Source organism: Podarcis melisellensis (assembly GCF_964234715.1).
Source record: "Podarcis melisellensis genome assembly, chromosome: 5".
In the NCBI taxonomy this organism is placed as follows: Eukaryota; Metazoa; Chordata; class Lepidosauria; order Squamata; family Lacertidae; genus Podarcis; species Podarcis melisellensis.
In genome coordinates this window covers 90,017,874-90,035,701 of record NC_138537.1, presented here as the reverse complement: position 1 = coordinate 90,035,701, position 17,828 = coordinate 90,017,874, and the positions used below count along the sequence as shown (strand labels likewise).

The 17,828-nt window shown below is 46.4% G+C and overlaps 1 protein-coding gene across 5 annotated transcripts; it reads right to left on the bottom strand.

Moving 5' to 3' along the window:
- Window positions 1-348: 348 nt before the first annotated feature.
- On the bottom strand, window positions 349-15,883 carry PTPN20 (protein tyrosine phosphatase non-receptor type 20). Of its 5 annotated transcripts, none has more exons than XM_081911830.1 (10): window positions 15,705-15,883; window positions 14,742-14,846; window positions 12,767-12,840; window positions 9,682-9,788; window positions 8,818-8,960; window positions 7,899-7,989; window positions 6,236-6,573; window positions 3,781-3,996; window positions 2,096-2,158; window positions 349-648 (listed from the first exon to the last, which is right to left on the bottom strand). In XM_081911830.1, the coding sequence occupies exons 2-10, from the start codon at window positions 14,751-14,753 to the stop codon at window positions 580-582; spliced, it is 1,113 nt and encodes a 370-aa protein (XP_081767956.1). In that variant the 5' UTR covers window positions 14,754-14,846; window positions 15,705-15,883; the 3' UTR covers window positions 349-579. The 5 variants fall into 5 exon arrangements, with proteins under 5 accessions (XP_081767956.1, XP_081767955.1, XP_081767957.1 ...); XM_081911829.1 differs by lacking the exon at window positions 14,742-14,846 and adding an exon at window positions 14,532-14,676 and having other exon boundaries at window positions 15,705-15,882; XM_081911831.1 differs by lacking the exons at window positions 12,767-12,840; window positions 14,742-14,846 and having other exon boundaries at window positions 15,705-15,882.
- Window positions 15,884-17,828: the final 1,945 nt, after the last annotated feature.

The following is a 17,828-nucleotide window of genomic DNA, read 5'->3' as shown; positions in this document are numbered from 1 at the left end:
AGTCCTGGTGACAAAAAAGTTGTCTCCTGCAACTGCTAAAACACTTTCTCTGTGAGTTTCATCTTCTACTTAAAGGTCATGTCCTATCACCAGTGATAATGTGAAGCAGCCAAAGAAGCCTGGGTTTGAGAAGTCATACTTCTCTAGCTTGAATGAGAATTGGGGGGGGGCATTGCCATATGAAACAAGCCACCTCTATTCAAAACACAGCCCCCCCTTTTTCAGGTAGGTGAAGACAGCAAGGTCCTGTGTCACTTAAAGTCTATTTTCTTTCAGCTGCCATTCATCCGAGGGACAGTGCCATGCCGCCATTAAGCCCAAACCATTACAAATACTAGTAGAAGTGAATTCAGTTGCAAGCAGATTTTTTTATGGCTAGTTACCAGACATTTGTCTACACCCACTGTGTCAACTTTGCCTGCATAAAGCTTTAGAAATCCATGTTTGTCAAGCCCTGAAACAGGAAAAAAAATCCTCGCTTGTACAGCACCTCTCATGGCCATTTCGATGGAAAAAGTTTCAAGTAACAAGGCGGATCTGAGACAGGTGGCGGCAGCGTGGCTTTGCTTATTGCGCCGGCTAGGAATTCGTGCTCTGAATGTTCTTCAAGACTTCAAGAGCTAGTTCGTAGCAAAACATATACTGCTCCTGGGCATGAAGAAGGAAACAGCCAGTTATATTCCTCATCACAGGATGAAAGACAGAGAAAACTTGCTAGGCTCGTGAATGTTCTGGCTCTGGGACAATCTGTGTCTCCCCGCTCTTTCCCAGAGCAGAAACATTTCATCGCTGAGTCTGCAAAGACTCAAGGAATGTGTTGCAGCAAAAACTTGGCATAACCTTGAGCCAAACCCTACTTTCTTTTCCACCTGCATTACGCTCATAATTACAGTTCTCTTTGCAAAGCAATGGATTAGAAGCCACCTCTCCTAATGCAAGCAGATGAGAGAGAGACTATTCAGTGGGGACAATCGCTTGGCTAATACTTGCTGCTACAGTACTATTTTGGTTTTAGGTTTTTCCTTCAAATCAGGGGTAGTTCCCCCTGAAGAAGTGTGGCAAACAGAGAGAGATGGGCAAGCTTGCCCCTGCTCACGTCAGATAGACTTGACGTTGCACTGACTTACCTGGAAACAACAACCAGAAATAACAGGCTTCATTTCCTGAGCTAATCCAAGGCTCTAAATCAGGGTTTCCCAAACATAGGTCTCCAGATGTTTTGGATCTACAACTCCCACCATCCCTAGCTAGCAGGACCAGTGGTCAGGGATGGTGGGAACTGTAGTCCAAAAAACAGCTGGAGACCCATGTTTGGGAAACTCTGCTAAGATAAAGCAAGCAGGACCTCCCCTCCCCTTTTGAACATTTGCTTTTGCTCTCTAAAAATTATTATACAGAGCCAGTTACGGGTTTTGAAAAATCCACTCACAAGTCCAATTCCAGTGGAATTGAAATCCTGCTCTCTTGGGAAATTAAGAATCCATGCACACGCATAATTGCAACATCATTTATTTGGCTTTTCAGAGGATTTGCAATGTTTGGGTCAGGATCCAAGTGGTCACATAAGCATGAGAGCATGCACAGCTGAGGGGCCAGAAGACACACCTTTTTCAAACTTTATAAAACGACCCAAATACGGAAAGGTTCTATGAACCATCAAATGTAATTTTTAAAGGAAAAATTTTGTTCTCTGGGTTTTCTGTAGTGGACTGTAAAATGATAGAAATGCATCTCCCTGCTAATAAGATGCAGTTAATCTCCCAAAGGGGGAAGCACTGGGGTTTCAATAGTGTCTAAAAACTGAAGAATTCCTGCTACTCCTTCCACAGAGGAAGTCACCCTTGATTTGCAGGTTTCAGGAGAGAACAATGTATTATACTAAAACAGGCTCCTTGGCTCAGCCTGGATAACCCCCAGCACAAATGAAGCCTAGTTTCTGAACCACAATTAATTGCTAAGGCCTCTTCACAATGGGAAGCAAAAAGTAGGCAGCTCCTGCTCTCAGGCTTTGAGAGATGCTCGTTGTTCTTGCACAAGTAAACCACTTAACTCCGTGCAGTTTGTGCAAGGAGACAACTGAGCTCGATCTCCTTACCTTGGTTTGAATCATGCCGCAGCGCTGTTGCCGCAAATTCATGACTATCTGCTTGATGTCAAACTGCGGGAATAAAGAAGGCCGACTTATTTGCCACCCTTGGGGACCAGTAGGAGAGGGCAGCCAGGGCCCACGCCAAACTTCTGACAATAATGGGGCAGCCCCCGCAAGAACCTTTCTGAGGCAGCTCAGTATTCTTATCCCTGCATTTTAGCTAGGAAGAAGCTAACACTGATATAATCAATTGGCTTCCTGATGCCACCTGGAGAGTTCATGGCAAATGGGGAGGTTCCCTGGAGGTTTTTAAACGGAGGTTGGATGGCTATCTGTCATGGATCCTTTAGCTGAGATTTCTGCATTGCAGGGGGATGGACTAGAGGACTCTCGGTGTCAGGAACGTCCCCGTCCCCCCCCCCCGAGCTCAGCAAAAGAGTCAGCCTCGGAAATTGAGCTGAGTGAAGAAGAGGCTGACTGTAGATGAGAACTGTCTGTCTGATTTTAGCGAGAGCAGCCTGCGGCCCCTTCTCTCCGGGGAAGAAGTTAGCTCCCAAGGGGAGGAAGAGTTGGAGGTTGGTCAAGGCATTGCCAGGCAACCAGCAGATAAGCCAGTGTCGGAGGCTGAGTCTTCTGAGGAAGAGGTAGCCCAACCCTGTAGTCTTAAAACTAGGAGAATAGAAAAGCTTGGAGAGCAACAGAAGGAAGGAGATGAAAGACGGGATTTTGGCGTTCTTCTTGTTGGGGGAGGAACGATGAATCAGACTGAGCAAATAAGATTAAGAGAGCAGGCAGAACGCCATGCTCTGAAAGTGTTTTTCTTTTAAATAAACTTGTATAAAACTGACGGAGAGTTTTCGCTGCTTATCAGGCTGCTCACCTGACAGAGATCATTACTGTACACTCGGAGTCCCTTCCAACTCTACAATTCTGTGTGTGATGGCCTAGGAATCCGATTCAGAGGCTGAACCAGAGGAATCCCAGCCTGCACAGGAGTCCTCGCCTCCAGGGCCGGCTGAACTGGGGCAGGGCCTTGATTCTGAAGTGCCTGCACCTGTGCCGGATCCTCAGGAGCAGGCACCAGGTGAGTCCACTCTGGCTCCAGAGGTGGTTGAGGACTCAGTGCCTACAGGTGAGTCTCCGCCTGGGCCCAGTAACCCTTCGGCCTCTCCTGAACTGCAGAGGCTCAGGGCAGAGAGGCGAAGGGAACTGGTTTCTCCCAGGAGGAGTGCTCGCCTTAAGGCCAGGAGAGCCAGGTTTCCTGGGGGCCGGGACTGCCCCTGGCCTCAGAGAAGATAAAGGCCAGTCAGCCCGGTCTCAGGTTGCGGGAGCAACGTCATTGTTGAGTACCTGTTCCTGCCCGGACCCAGACCTGACCCTCCAGTGTTCCTGTCCCTGCCCAGCTTCCGGCTTCGGACCTCGCCCCGCTCCTTGTGAACTGTTTCCAGGCTAGTGACCCAGGACCGGACTTTGACTACGCCAACGGTAACCTTCCCCCCGGGGCCAGCACACTGTGATTCTACAAAACCATGAGTCCACAGTTGGGTCTCTTGATTCCGAGATCACCACAAACTCTCACCAACCTACTCAGCCTTTCCCCTCGCCTCTATGTTCTCACTGCCTGTGCACATAGCGAGCATCCCAACACACCATACCTGCTAAAGATGGAACGAGGATTATAGTGAACTTACAGGCATATCTTTTTCGATGTAGCTCAACAGAATATCCACACAAAGCAGCACTCCGCTCCTTCCAATCCCGGCACTGCAGTGAGCGATGATGGGGCCTGACTGGTGGATTTTTCTCATGTATCGGACAAATTTGACAAGATCTTTTGATGACGTGGGAGTGCCGTGGTCTGGCCAGGATGTAAACTGGAGGTGATGCACAGAGCGCTTCTCAAGTGTCTGTAGCAGAAGGAGTCAAAGAACTAGCCGTTACGCAATTAGTCATGGGAAGATTCCCCTCTTCTCAAATCAGAATTCGGGAAACCAAGCAATTCAGTCGAAGTCTGCATCCCCTGACACTACTAACAACACAAAACCCCCATTCAAGCCCTGCTTTTAACAGTCTCTTATTGATAATTTTAATACAGTGGTACCTCGGGTTACATACGCTTCAGGTTACAGACTCTGCTAACCCAGAAATAGTGCTTCAGGTTAAGAACTTTGCTTCAGGATAAGAAAAGAAATCGTGCTCCGGCGGCCCGGCGGCAGCTGGAGGCCCCATTAGCTAAAGTGGTGCTTCAGGTTAAGAACAGTTTCAGGTTAAGAATGGACCTCCAGAACGAATTAAGTACTTAACCCGAGGTACCACTGTATTCTGTTTTCAATTTTTGTAAACCTCTTAAAAGTTTTATTACAATCAGTGCTTTTTTTTCTGGGGGTACGCATACCTCTAAACATTTTGTGAATCTTTGTACTTTTGTACATTTACTGTATTTATTTTTCCTGATGTGAACTATAAACATTTTTTTAGAAAAAAGGACTGATTACAATTAATTTGTTAAATAAAATAAATGTTGTCCCCACCCCCACCCCAGCTGTCAACCACTGTCTTGGCCTCTTCCCTTTCCAACTATGAGGCGGCTGTGAAGGGACAGGATTGCTAGATGCTTCTCTGAGAGGTCTTATATTCCAGCATCTTGAACACTGAAACAGCATTGTAACAGCCAAGGTCACAGGCAACAGGGAAACGTACTTAGGCCAAGGCGTTCCAAAGCAGGAAACAACACGTTAACAGTTCCAAAATGCACATTTTCCAAAATGCTTCCTCCAAAAGTGGAGGACTGAATGCCTTGCCCTGTGCAAGACTGGAAACAATATTATCAGGCAGGCAGGCTGGAGAATTGTGCTGATTTGGCTTCAGTAAACAGAACAGAAGAAAAATTGGGCGAAGAAACGCAGCTTAATCACTATTCTAATGATGCACATAGCTCAACCATCACTTTCCTCATGCAAACGGAAGAGAGGAAAAATTCAGTAAACAAATATAACTTAATCACGGCCTAGGACCCTCGTATCTACGGGACCGCCTCTCCTAGTATGCCCCACGGACAGTGGCGTAGCGTGGGTTATCAGCACCCGGGGCAAGGCAAGTAATTTGCGCCCCCTAACCCATGGATTTGCGCCCCCTAACCCGTGGATTTCCCTAACCCCCAGATGTTGCGCCCGGTGCGGTCGGCCCCCCCTGCACCCCCCACGCTACGCCACTGCCCACGGAGGACCTTAAGGTCAATATATATATAGCAACACCCTAGAGGTCCCAAGCCCCAAGGAAGTTAGTTTAGCCTCAACCAGAGCAAGGCCTTCTCAACACTGGCCACAGCCTGCTAGAACGCTCTGTCTCATGAGACCAGGGCCCTGCGGGATCTGATCTCTTTCCGCAGGGCCTGTAAGACAGAGTTGTTCCGCCTGGCCTTTGGCTTAGAATCAGTTTGATTCCCTCCCCCTCTTTCTTTTTCCTTTCTTCTCCTATGAAGAGATTGCACCCTAATGTTTTAATGTTGTATCTTAATCTTTTAAATTGTATTTTAATCAACTTGTTTTTATTATTGGTTGTTAGCCGCCCTGAGCCCAGTCTTGGCTGGGGAGGGCGGGGTATAAATAAAAATTTATTATTATTATTATTATTATTATTATTATTATTATTATTACAGTGGTGCCTCGCAAGATGAAAAGAATCCGTTCCACGAGTCTCTTCGTCTTGCGGTTTTTTCGTCTTGCGAAGCAAGCCCATTAGCGGCTTAGCGGCTTAGCGCTATTAGCGCCTTAGCGGGCTTAGCGGATCAACTGATAAGCGGCTTAGCGGCTCAGCTGTTAAGCGGCTTAGCGGCTTAGGGGTTCAGCTGTTAAGCGGCTTAGCGGCTCAGCTGATAAGCGGCTTAGCGGCTTGGGAAAAGGGGGGGGGAGGGAAAAAACCCGCAGGAACTCGCAAGACATTTTCGTCTTGCGAAGCAAGCCCATAGGGAATTTGTTTTGCAAAGCACCTCCAAAACGGAAAACCCTTTCGTCTAGTGGGTTTTCCGTCGTGCGAGGCATTCGTCTTGCGGGGCACCACTGTATTAATCACTATTCTCATTATGTGCATAGGTCAAGCTTGGGATCTGTGACAAGTCTCTTTCTTCTGCAAACCTGGGTGCCATACCTGTTTCTTTGTAACTTCTATCACTCTAATGATGAAGCAGTCTAGGATCTGGTAGTTACTCATTCGCAGCTGAAACTGACTCAGATCCATTAGAGTGTCCTGGGGGGGCTCAGGCCAGTAGCGGTGGCATTTGGCTGTTCCTCGCTCCGTTTCTCTTGTTATCATGGCAATGACATTGGATTGGTTTTCCCAGACCATTTGCCAGAAGTCGCTCACGGTGGAAGGCAGAGGCCCCTGGGTGGAGATGTAGAAGAACTCTTCCTTGCCCACTGGCACGCGGATGTAGCTGGCGTTGATGTAGCCTTCGGCCTCTCCGAGGGGAACCCGCGTTTTGTCGTCTAGGAAGGAATACAGATGAGCCCTTCCAGGCCTCTAAGCCTTCTCTACAGTCTGCAGACTACACCATGAAATATTTGTTAGAATTCCTGCTCCGTGATTGCAGTCATGGGATTGTTGTCTATCTCATGACGGTATATGTTTTGACTCCACGGAGTGGGAAGTGACGGAGACAGGATGTTTGTGTTACTGTGTTCCGTGAAGTGGGACTATTGTCCTTTGTTCTTTTTCTCTTTGCTGTCTGATGCTACAGAGAGAGGGAGCCATGTTGCAGTGCTCCGTGTGTGTTTATATGTAAATAAAGTCGATTAGCCAAAATGCTGAGTTGCTGAGGTCTGTTACACATGAGGCGCAAACTCTGCAGATCCCTAAGTGTGCCGGTGTCTGTTGGCATTGGTCGCTGTGATGTTCAGGCTGAAGAAAGCTTTTGAAGCTCCCGAATGATTGACCAGGAGGGAGAGAACATGCCAGTCGGGCATGGGTCTCTACCAGGGTCCTACTCAAGTGTAGGCTGAGCTCCTGACAATATCGGCATGGGGTGCTTTCTAACAAAATATCCCACGTATGTATCTATTTGTTTACAGCTTGTCCGTGTGGTGCTGTTTTTATCTGTTTCATTGGTCTCGATAGTTGCCTTGGAAGTAGCAATACTGAAGGGGCAGAGTACACCTTTTCCAAACAAACAAACAAAGAGGAACCACTGCAAATAGTCTCCCAATTCCCCTCCAAGACGGAGTATATCATGGCCGAATACAAAACACAGCTGGGAGGTCTAGGAAAATCAACAAGGAGACCGGCTACCTATAGTTTCTTGGTGCAGGTCACCCACCAGATTGACTGAAGGCATTTCAGTTTCAAACCATGCTGGAGCCAGACTGGATTGGGTCCAGAAAATCAGCACCATCCAGGACGAGAGCCTGGAGCAGGAGCTGCAAGTAGGCTGTAGCTCTTCAGTTATGGGGATGTACATAGATTAAATCCCTTAGGGACCAGGTTCAGAACAAGTCTAGTCTGTTGAGTGCTACTGAGTTACAGCCACACACACAAAAACCCCCAAAGCAAGTAAATATATAATATACACATGAGCTGTAAATTGTGTGTGAGCTATAGAGTTGGTTTCTCATATCAGAATGAAATCGAATTACTGTAATTGTCCAGTGGAAAATCTTAAGGCCTAGGTCCAAGATTTAAAATCACAGGTAAAAGTTCTAATCAACCCACCACACTCTCTAACCAACTGAGCTGGCATTGAGCAAATTACACGTTTGTCTTCATTCATGCATTTCCCTCGCATTCTCCCTAAACCGCCACAGAGACAATTCCTTACATGGGAGGATATCTCGGTATCTGTTCTTTTCCCGGTTTTCTGCTGCTGCAGCAATCTGGCAGTCATCCGTTGGCTTCATGTGCTCTAAGCTCTAAAAGAAAGGTAAAATTCAACATCCTTCATTTGCAGAGACATGAGTAGGAGTATATATGTGGGGGTTTTATGTGTGTGCATTCAGTGAATCCATTTTCCCTCTCTCTTTTTTGTAAGAGATAATCCATCTGATTCATAGCTAGCACTCGAGTCTAAAGGTAAAGGGACCGCTGACAATTAAGTCCAGTCGCGAACGACTCTGGGGTTGTGGCGCTCATCTCGCTTTACAGGCCGAGGGAGCCGGCGTTTGTCCGCTTCAGCAGACAGTTTTTCTGGGTCATGTGGCCAGCATGACTAAGCCGCTTCTGGCGAAACCAGAGCAGCGCACACAGAAATGCCATTTACCTTTCCGCTGGAGTGGTACCTATTTATCTACTTGCACTGTGCGCTTTTGAACTGCTAGGTTGGCAGGGGCTGGGACAGAGCAACGGGAGCTCACCCCGTTGCGGGGATTTGAACCGCCAACCTTTCGATTGGCAAGCCCAAGCGGCACAGTGGTTTAACTCACTGTGCCACCCATTTCCCTAGCATTCATGTCTACGAAACCTTAAATGTTATTAGAATTGTAATGGTATTTCTAAGCATCTAAACTGGAGTTTTCTGTACTTTCTTCCAGAAACGGAACACATTTTTCTCTCAATATTTCAGAGATACTTTAAATCAGTACACACTTACTGGGAAGCAACCCCTACCGAATTCATGAGCAGACAAGGGTACGGACTGCACCGTAACAATACTGGTACAATTGTCTCATAATGGAGGAAAATAATTCTGCTTTTTGCTGCTGAAATAGCAACACTCAGGCCTGAAGAGGTAGAGCACTCACCACATATTCCTTCAGAATCTCTTCCTGTTCAATCTGCTTTTGAAACTTCTGGATTAGATTTTCAGTATTACAGTTTGAACCGCTTTTCCTTTGCGATATCTGTGACATTTCAGCCAACTCTTCATCACTGACAAGTGACGGCCCTATCGGATTGATATAAAAGGAATCGTTTGCTTTTGGTTGGAGAGGTCGGGTGGACAGGACTCTCCACAGAAAGGCACCTGCCTATTCCCAGCTCAGCCAAGGCCCTAGGGTACAAGGTCTCAAAGGCTGCTATCCTGACCTCTGCATGGGACATAAGAAGGGGAAAGAAGATACTCCAGTCATGATGTGCAACTATGCCATCATGGCAGCATTACCTGAGATCAGGTATTCGCTACAAGTTATTTTCTGTAGATGCTACTACACAGTAAATTCAAATGTCGCAGAGATAAATAACTATACAACTTTTAGAATACATCTAAAGCCAGCCCTGTACAGTGGTACTTTGGTTTTCGAACAGAACGTGGCTTCCGATTGGCTGCGGGAGTGTCCTGCAGCCAATGAGAACCTGTGGAAGCTGCGCTGGATGTTCGGCTTTCGAAAATCGTTCGAAAACCGAAACACTCACTTCCAGGTTTTGATCGTTCGGGAGCCAAGGTGTTTGGCTTCCAAGGTACAACTGTAGAGGGAAGTTTTAATGTCTGGCCTTATTATGCTTTTATATTTGTTGGAAGCTGCCCAAAGTGGCTGGGGCAACCCACTCAGATGGGTAGTGTACTACTACTACTACTACTAATAATAATAATAATAATGGCGTTGCTTCAATGAGACCAAAAGGTAAATGAGATTTATGCCAGCTGATGCAGATATTTATGTGGGTACCTCTGGGCAGGGTAGACAGTCTCTTGGCTACGTCTTCATCTTCACTCACGTAACCCTCTGATTCTGTTGTTTCCATTTTCTGTGTTTCAAGCTTGTTTTCCTGCAGGCTGTAGAACAACGTTATTCACTTAACATTCTATATTGGAAATGGCAGAAACCGCTACCACGCAGCAGTGCTAAAATTAAACAACCTCAAAGCACCTGTCTCTCTGTTTTCTTTCTCTTTGCTGATTACTGCACAGAAATGCAGAGTCCCCTGTTGCAAGCTACACTTTTACCCCAACTCCTGCTCAGTGGTTTACGAAGCAGTTTCTTTTAAAGAACACGGCACAACTTGAGCGTCTTTGCTGCTCAGATCTGTGAGCGAGAATGATGTGGAAGCTTTCGCTGGACTCAGATCAGGCTGTTAAAATTATTTATTTGGTACTCCGTAGGGTCTCTTGGACTTTTCCTTTTTTGGCCATGCTTAATTCCTGCCCAACATGCCTCTGGTCCCAGGTCCAGGACCTTCTGGTACTTCAAGTCCCAACTATCAGAGCGAAGTGACCTTTTATTCTGCTGCTGTTCCAAGTCTACATCGTATCATTAATTAGTGGCCACTAGCCTAATGGTAAATATAAAACGAACACGTGACTTTTATGTAAGTTTTCTGTCAGCCATTGAGGTATTTTTCCTATCAGATGATGGGGAAGAACTCTCATCATTCTCCAGATGTTCAGCCTGGGGAGCCTTAATTTAAATCCCAGCTACTAAAAGTAAAACACAAATTCTTAATAATAATACTTAGCACTGCACTTCCATAGTGATTCTGAGGATTCACAAAGTTAGAAGGCAACCCAGGGGTCATCTGATCCAACCCCCTACGATGCAGGAATCACAACTAAAGCTTTGCTCAGGAGTCACCAATGTTTTTGGGCCAGTGGGCACAAGTGGAATTTTGAGAAAGTACTGCAGGCACCAGTCACAAAATGGCAGCTTTTGGGGCCTGACAAAACACAAAACGAGGGTACAGACAGATCCCCGTCTGCGTTACCTTCCGAGGCATCTCCTGCCTTTGTGAAATTGTGTATAATTGAAACCCATTGAAAAAGCCTGCAAACACCCCATTCTGCCCTGCCTTCCCCAGGTTATGTCCTTTTAGTGATGTTTCAGTGACGCCTTTGTGACGTTTCTGGGTCACTTCTGGGTTCAGTGCGATGTGCATATACACGGCTGCACACCTACTGAATGCACATTAATTGGGGGTGGGAGCGCTACCTGTACTGTGACGATTAAATTTTCCCCTAATGTGTTTCCCAACTAACAACCTGTTTAATTTCTGCCTGCCACACAGCTCCTAAAGGCACAGGAACTTTGTTTTCCTCAATAGGTAAAGGTAAAGGGACCCCTGACCATTAGGTCCAGTCATGGCCTACTCTGGGGTTGCGGCGCTCATCTCGCTTTATTGGCCGAGGGAGCCGGCGTACAGCTTCTGGGTCATGTGGCCAGCATGACTAAGCCGCTTCTGGCAAACCAGAGCGGTGCACGGAAACGCCGTTTACTTTCCCACCGGAGCGGTACCTATTTATCTACTTGCACTTTGACGTGCTTTCGAACTGCTAGGTTGGCAGGAGCTGGGACCGAGCAATGGGAGCTTACCCCATTGCGGGGATTCGAACCACCGACCTTCTGATCGGCAAGCCCTAGGCTCTGTGGTTTAACCCACAGCGCCACCTGCGTCCCTCAATACCAACCCTAAGCCAAGGCCTAGGCTGCCATCCTTTACACACTTACCTGGGAGCAAGCCCCATTAAACACAGAGACTTCCTTGTGAGTAGCCATGTATACCATTGTATTGCAGGTTAAGAATATGGGGAATTCTCCATGAATGCCTGGTCTTTATCTCACACACTGCATGAGAATTTCCTAAACCTCTTTCCAAACATTTGGCTTCTGGCAGAGAGGAGGGGATTCTTTTAACATCCGCCCACGTTTACTGTGTAGTAGAACTTACAGAAAATAACTCCTTGGGAGTATCTGATCAAACCCAATGAAATATGCATCCTAGTTGCTGGAAAACAGGGCAAACAACAGAGATCCCTTGGAGAAAAATAAGAAGAGAGACTGTAAAAATGCACTGAAGGGGAGGGGGAAACAACAGCTCTTTCGTACCCCAGGGTTTACTGTTGCTGGTGTCCAACAACTCATTTGTCCATCAGAGCTCCAACTTCACTCATTGGCTAAAAACACAGACTGCGGGAGAAGCCAGGCTCACTGAGCAGATATGGTTTGAATTGTGCCTGGTATCAGTCTCTGACAATGCCCTCTTCCAGAAAATATCCCTCAGCACTTGGCATGGAAACGACTGGCAGTGGCGACCAGGATAAAAAAGTGGCCTTCTCCCAGACAGAGGGGAGATAGGCTACACCCCTCCATCTGGGGAAGCTAACTCTCACAGGAAGGGTGCTGTCTAAAGCATCTTCAGGGGAGTACCCAGAAAGGTGACTCTGTGAGATAGAACAACACAAACTGAAAAGTGTGGAAAGAGGTCAAAAGGCAGAAAAAAAGGAGGATAGTGCCGCAGGTTGCTTCTGGGGCGGTGTTTGTGCGTCCTGTCAAAAGGCTTAAATAATTGCTTAAATAATAAAAGGTAAAGGACCCCTGGATGGCTAAGTCCAGTCAAAGGCGACTATGGGGTTGCGGCGCTCATCTCGCTTTCAGGTCGAGGGAGCCGGCGTTTGTCCACAGACAGCTTTCCGGGTCATGTGGCCAGCAGGACTAAACCGCTTCTGGCGCAACGGAACACCGTGACGGAAACCAGAGCGCACGGAAGCGCTGTTTACCTTCCCGCTGCAGCGGTACCTATTTATCTACTTGCACTGGCGTGCTTTTGAACTGCTAGGTTGGCAGGAGCTGGGACAGAACAACGGGAGCTCACCCCGTCGCACAGATTTGAACCACTGACCTTCTGATCAGCAAGCCCAAGAGGCTCAGTGGTTTAGACCACAGCGCCACCTGCTCCTCGCTTAAATAATATGATGGAGCTGGCAGAGAATATATCTGTATTTTATGTGTGGTGATGGATTCAGGTGTGCAAGAACCATACCTGCCTGAAATAACCTCCGATTTCCCGGGTTCATCCTTTCTTTTAAGAGGAGGGCTGCACTTAACATCTGTAGCCTAAGAAGAACAACGGCAAACTTGGTGAGTGATCTGAAACAAGGGCAATTGGAAATGCTGTTAAGAGATACAGAAGACCATAGACGCATGGTGAGCTCTGGAGAGCTACTCAGAATATCTTCCCATTGAACCCAGGCTGAGGATGAAGGATAGATTTGTGGGTGTCTTCTTGAATGCAGCATTGGCTCCTCTGTGCCTACAAATAGCAAAAGCCACATTTTCTCTGTCCTAGGGACTCTGTACCTAGCTGATCGCTCAACTATCTCTCAGCATATGGAGACTTGCCTTAACCTTTGTAAAGTAAACCAGCCACTATTATATTATATGTCGCTGTTTTACATGCTGATTGCATACCCTCCAGCATTTCACCGATGAAAATAGGGGTGTTCTATATAATAATAATAATTAATAATAATAATAAAACCTTGCCCATCGCACTGGATTGCCCCAGCCATTCTGGGTGGCTTTCAACACATATAAAAACACAATAAAACATTTAAAAAACCTTCCCTATACAGGGCTGACTTTAGATGTCTTCTAAAGGTTGTATAGTTACTTATCTCCTTGGCTCGGGGGTCGCATAACTCCACACCCTGCAACATTTCTCTGATGAAAATCAGGATGTCTTAAGGAAGACCGGGACATTCCAGGATCAAATCAGAAACCGAGATGGCTTCTGTAAATCCAGGACTGTCCCTGAAAAATAGGGACAGCTGGAGGCTCTGTGGTTGTGATTCTCCAACTATGAAAAATGTTTTAATATTCATTTTCCCCCTATACTTTTTTATGCTGTGAACCATCCTGGGCTCCTTTTTCAAGAGGAAGGAAAGGATATAAAATTGATTTTAAAAAGCCCTTAAAGGTAAAAGGTAAAGGTACCCCTGCCCATACGGGCCAGTCTTGCCAGACTCTGGGGTTGTGCGCCCATCTCACTGAAGAGGCCAGGGGCCAGCGCTGTCCGAAGACACTTCCGGGTCACGTGGCCAGCGTGACATCGCTGCTCTGGCGAGCCAGAGCTGCACACGGAAACGCCGTTTACCTTCCCGCTAGAAAGCGGTCCCTATTTATCTACTTGCACCCGAGGGTGCTTTCGAACTGCTAGGTTGGCAGGCACTGGGACCGAACGACGGGAGCGCACCCCGTCGCAGGGATTCGAACCACCGACCTTTCGATCGGCAAGCCCTAGGCGCTGAGGCTTTTACCCACAGCACCACCCGCGTCCCTAAAAAAAAGCCCTTAAGCTGGGATAAATAGAAAGCAACAAAAGAGGAAAGAACAGGAAAGAACATTACCTGAATAACATATCCAGCGACTGCTGGATAATATGGTACTATAGTCTTGTATAGAATCTTCATTTTAATTCCACTTCCAGCTAGCTACAGAAAAGCAGTGCCTCAACAACACTAAATTACTCTATCCTAAATTACCTTTGGCTGCAATCCTATGCATGCTTACTTGGGAGTAATTTCTATTTAACATACGGGAACTTATGAGCAGACATGCAAAGGACTGTGCTTCTAGAAACCAGCAGATTGCAGTTTCATTTCTAACAGCGGGTACATTTCTGATTGCTGTTTAAAACAAAAGCATTTATATTTTTTACATTTTATAAACAGGCTAAGAAGTACAGTTTAAGTTACACACAAACATTTAAGAAAGTAAACATGGCACTTATTCTAAAGCACACGCACCCTGCTTCCCTTTTTGCTTTTCTTTTTGTGGAAAAGGTTCCATGGCCGCAGCATTTCTGGAAATGTTATCTCTGGGCTACATGCAGCATGTTATCACCACCACTGAGGCAAAGAGCAAGAGATGGGCCTGTTTCATTTCACCAAACTGCATTGAAGAAACAACAGACAAGTTAGTAATTCGCTGGAAAAGAAGTTGCAGCCATTCCTCACCTTGCTACACATTTAACTGGATTCTTCCTGGTCTTAGAAAGTGATCCTTTGCTGTGCTCCTAGGATTCCCAAGTAACCGCGTTCATCCAGGCATACGAATCCATACTGAGCAAAAAATTAAAAAATGAATTTCTGTGGGAGGCCCTTAGGTTCTGTATGTTAACAGAGCAGAAACTGTGTAAGCAAGGCTTCCCTTGCTACCTCAAGACAAAGGCCACAACTAGGGACACATGGCGCTGTGGTATAAACCACTGAGCCTCTTGGGCTTGCCGATCAGAAAGTCAGTGGTTTGAATTCCTGCGACGGGGTGAGCTCCCGTTGCTCTGTCCCAGCTCCTGCCAACCTAGCAGTTCGAAAGCACACCAGTGCAAGTAGATGAATAGGTATTGCCGCAGTGGGAAGATAAATGGAGTTTCCGTGTGTTCTGGTTTCCGTCACAGTGTTCTGTTGTGCCAGAAGCGATTTAGTCCTGCTGGCCATATGACCTGGAAAGCCGTCTGTGGACAAACGCCAGCTCCCTCGGCCTGAAAGCGAGATGAGTGCCACAACCCCATAGTCGCCTTTGACTGGACTTAGCCGTCTAGGGGTCCTTTACCTTTTTTTTTTTTAACCTTAGAAGCCACAATGGAAAGAAAAAGCAGCATCTCATGCAGTCCAGATGAAGAATTTGTCCCTCTAGAACAGGCTTTCCCTAACTTGGGTCTCTGGCTATTGTTGGACTACAATTCCCATCATCCCTAGCTAGCAGGACCAGTGGTCAGGGATGATGGGAATTGTAGTCCAAAAAACCACAGCTGGAGACCCAAGTTTGGGACACCCTGCTTTAGAACATGCAGGGCTCACTTGCTAAGGCATTCGTGTAGCAACGGTTTAAAACAGGCAACATGCACTCCTGGGTATTCTAACTTCCAGTTATGAAAGCAAGCCTTCCCAACGCGATCTTTAGAGAAAAAAAGGCACAACCTCATATAGAAGGCAGTCTGCACAGTCCTCCTTCAGTTCAGAGGGATGTTAACTTAGGAAAGCCTCATGATCAGCCGTGGATGTAGTCTGGTATGCACCCCACAGATGGCCCAGATGCTCCACCTCTTCACGACATCCTCTGCAACTGCTTCCCCAACTGTCACAGTTCCGGTGTGGAACCTTCTGCCTAGGACTGTGATGTCACACAAACTCCGATTGCACATCTCTCTCTCTCTCTGGGGACAAGCACAAGCTACATGCAGCTCACAACACAGCCTGGCGTGTTCTATTATAATAATAAGCAATACTCCACATGGAATCTGTTCCTGTCTAATAGGGCAATCTTCACAGCACGTTAACCAGAGAAATATAGGCTTAACATCAATGTTAGGAACTGAGACAGGAAGCTAGGAGCTAAATGACACCTTAAAACCTAAGTTATGGGTACAACAGGGCACTTTTAAATATATATATAACAAGAAAACAAAGCTGAAAATGAACAAACTGTGGCTAAAATATTATGTTCGCCTTTCACATGGTCTAGTCTTTCCCCTGCCCGCCCACCCCTAATATTCTTAAGACCATCTCTTCTCTAGTCTTCAGAGAGTACTGTATTTTTCGCTTCATAAGATGCACTTTTTTCCTCCTAAAAAGTAAGGGGAAATGTCAGATGCTCTTTTTCTTTAGAAAGAGGAAAGGGGGTGTTGAAACAAAACCGCTGATCAGTTGATCAGCAAGCGATCGGGAGGGGAGATAAGGGACTCTAGCGATAAAGGAGGCTGCCTGAGAGGGGGGAGGTAAAGACAGCAAACTTGCAAGAAGAAGAGACAGGAAGATTAAAGCAATGAGGAGAGAAATTAGAAGAAAAGGAGGAGCAAAAAACTGCTCCAGCTAAGGAAAAGACACTAAGGCAAAGGGGAAAGGGGTGTTGAAACAAAGCCGCTGAGCAGCTGATCGGCAAGTGATCGGGAGGAATAAGGGACTCTAGATATAAAGCAGGCTGCCGGGGGGGGGGGGAGGTAAAAGCACATGGATCCTCAGGAATTTTGCACTGGCTCACGCCAAATTCTCCATCAGATCACATAGCATGTCCATGGCTATAGCCTGCACCAAGAAAAAAAACACATCCACTGTTTCGTGGGGCCACAATGGTGCAAAAACGTGGTTACAAAGCATGGATCCACATGGATCCTCAGGACTTTTGCATTGGGCTACCCCAAACTCACCGTCAAATCACATGTCTGTCGCCACAGCATGAACCACAAAAATCATACATCCACTGTTTCGTTCAGAATATTTTTTTTCTTGTTTTCCTCCTTTAAAAACTAGGTGCGTCTTATGGTCAGGTGTATCTTATGGCGCGAAAAGTAGGGTAGCTATAATTGGGGAGGCAGAAAAAAAGTCCTCCTCTCCTTCCACTTTACAGTTTTAATCTGAAATCTTAGGCGCAGTACCGCACTCAGAGCTCAGAAACTGCTTGTGCTGATGAAATTCCCTGTCACAAAACGCGCCTAGAACAATGGGGGTTTCGAACACTGCTTAACTTTATGAAGGGCAAAATAAGCCCAAAGGAAAGAAGCACAGGCACTTTAATTCAAATGGCATGATAAAATATATCTCGAACTAGCTGCGATTTCTAAATGCTGTATGCAACAGCATCAAGTTAGTAGGCCTGGGCCTGTCTGTTCAGTCCCCCAGTTCTTTAAAAATTCTGGGGCAAGATGTCCTATATATTATGTACTGAAGTTCTCACCCTGGGCCAGCAGGGGGATACTGTAGATTGTTCAGGTCCACATATGCAAATAAGGGATCGAAAGTGACGTTCAGTGATTGGATAGTTACAGAAAGTTGTTACTGTTGCGTTCTAGTGGAGCTCTATATAAGCAGGCTGGCTGAACCCTTCAGTTCAGTTCTGTTCTGGCCTGTGAATAAACAAGAGCTGTTTGAAGAACTGCCGTGTCATCTGATATGTTCACCTACAACTTAACACTATAATTGCAGCTTCATTTACAGTCCTAGTGGAAGCGCACTAATGCACGCAATGCTTCTCAGCTGGCTGTGTTCTGGCAGCTCCATTAAAAAGGACAAATGCTGTGCTATAATACTTAATTTTCCTAAGTGCTG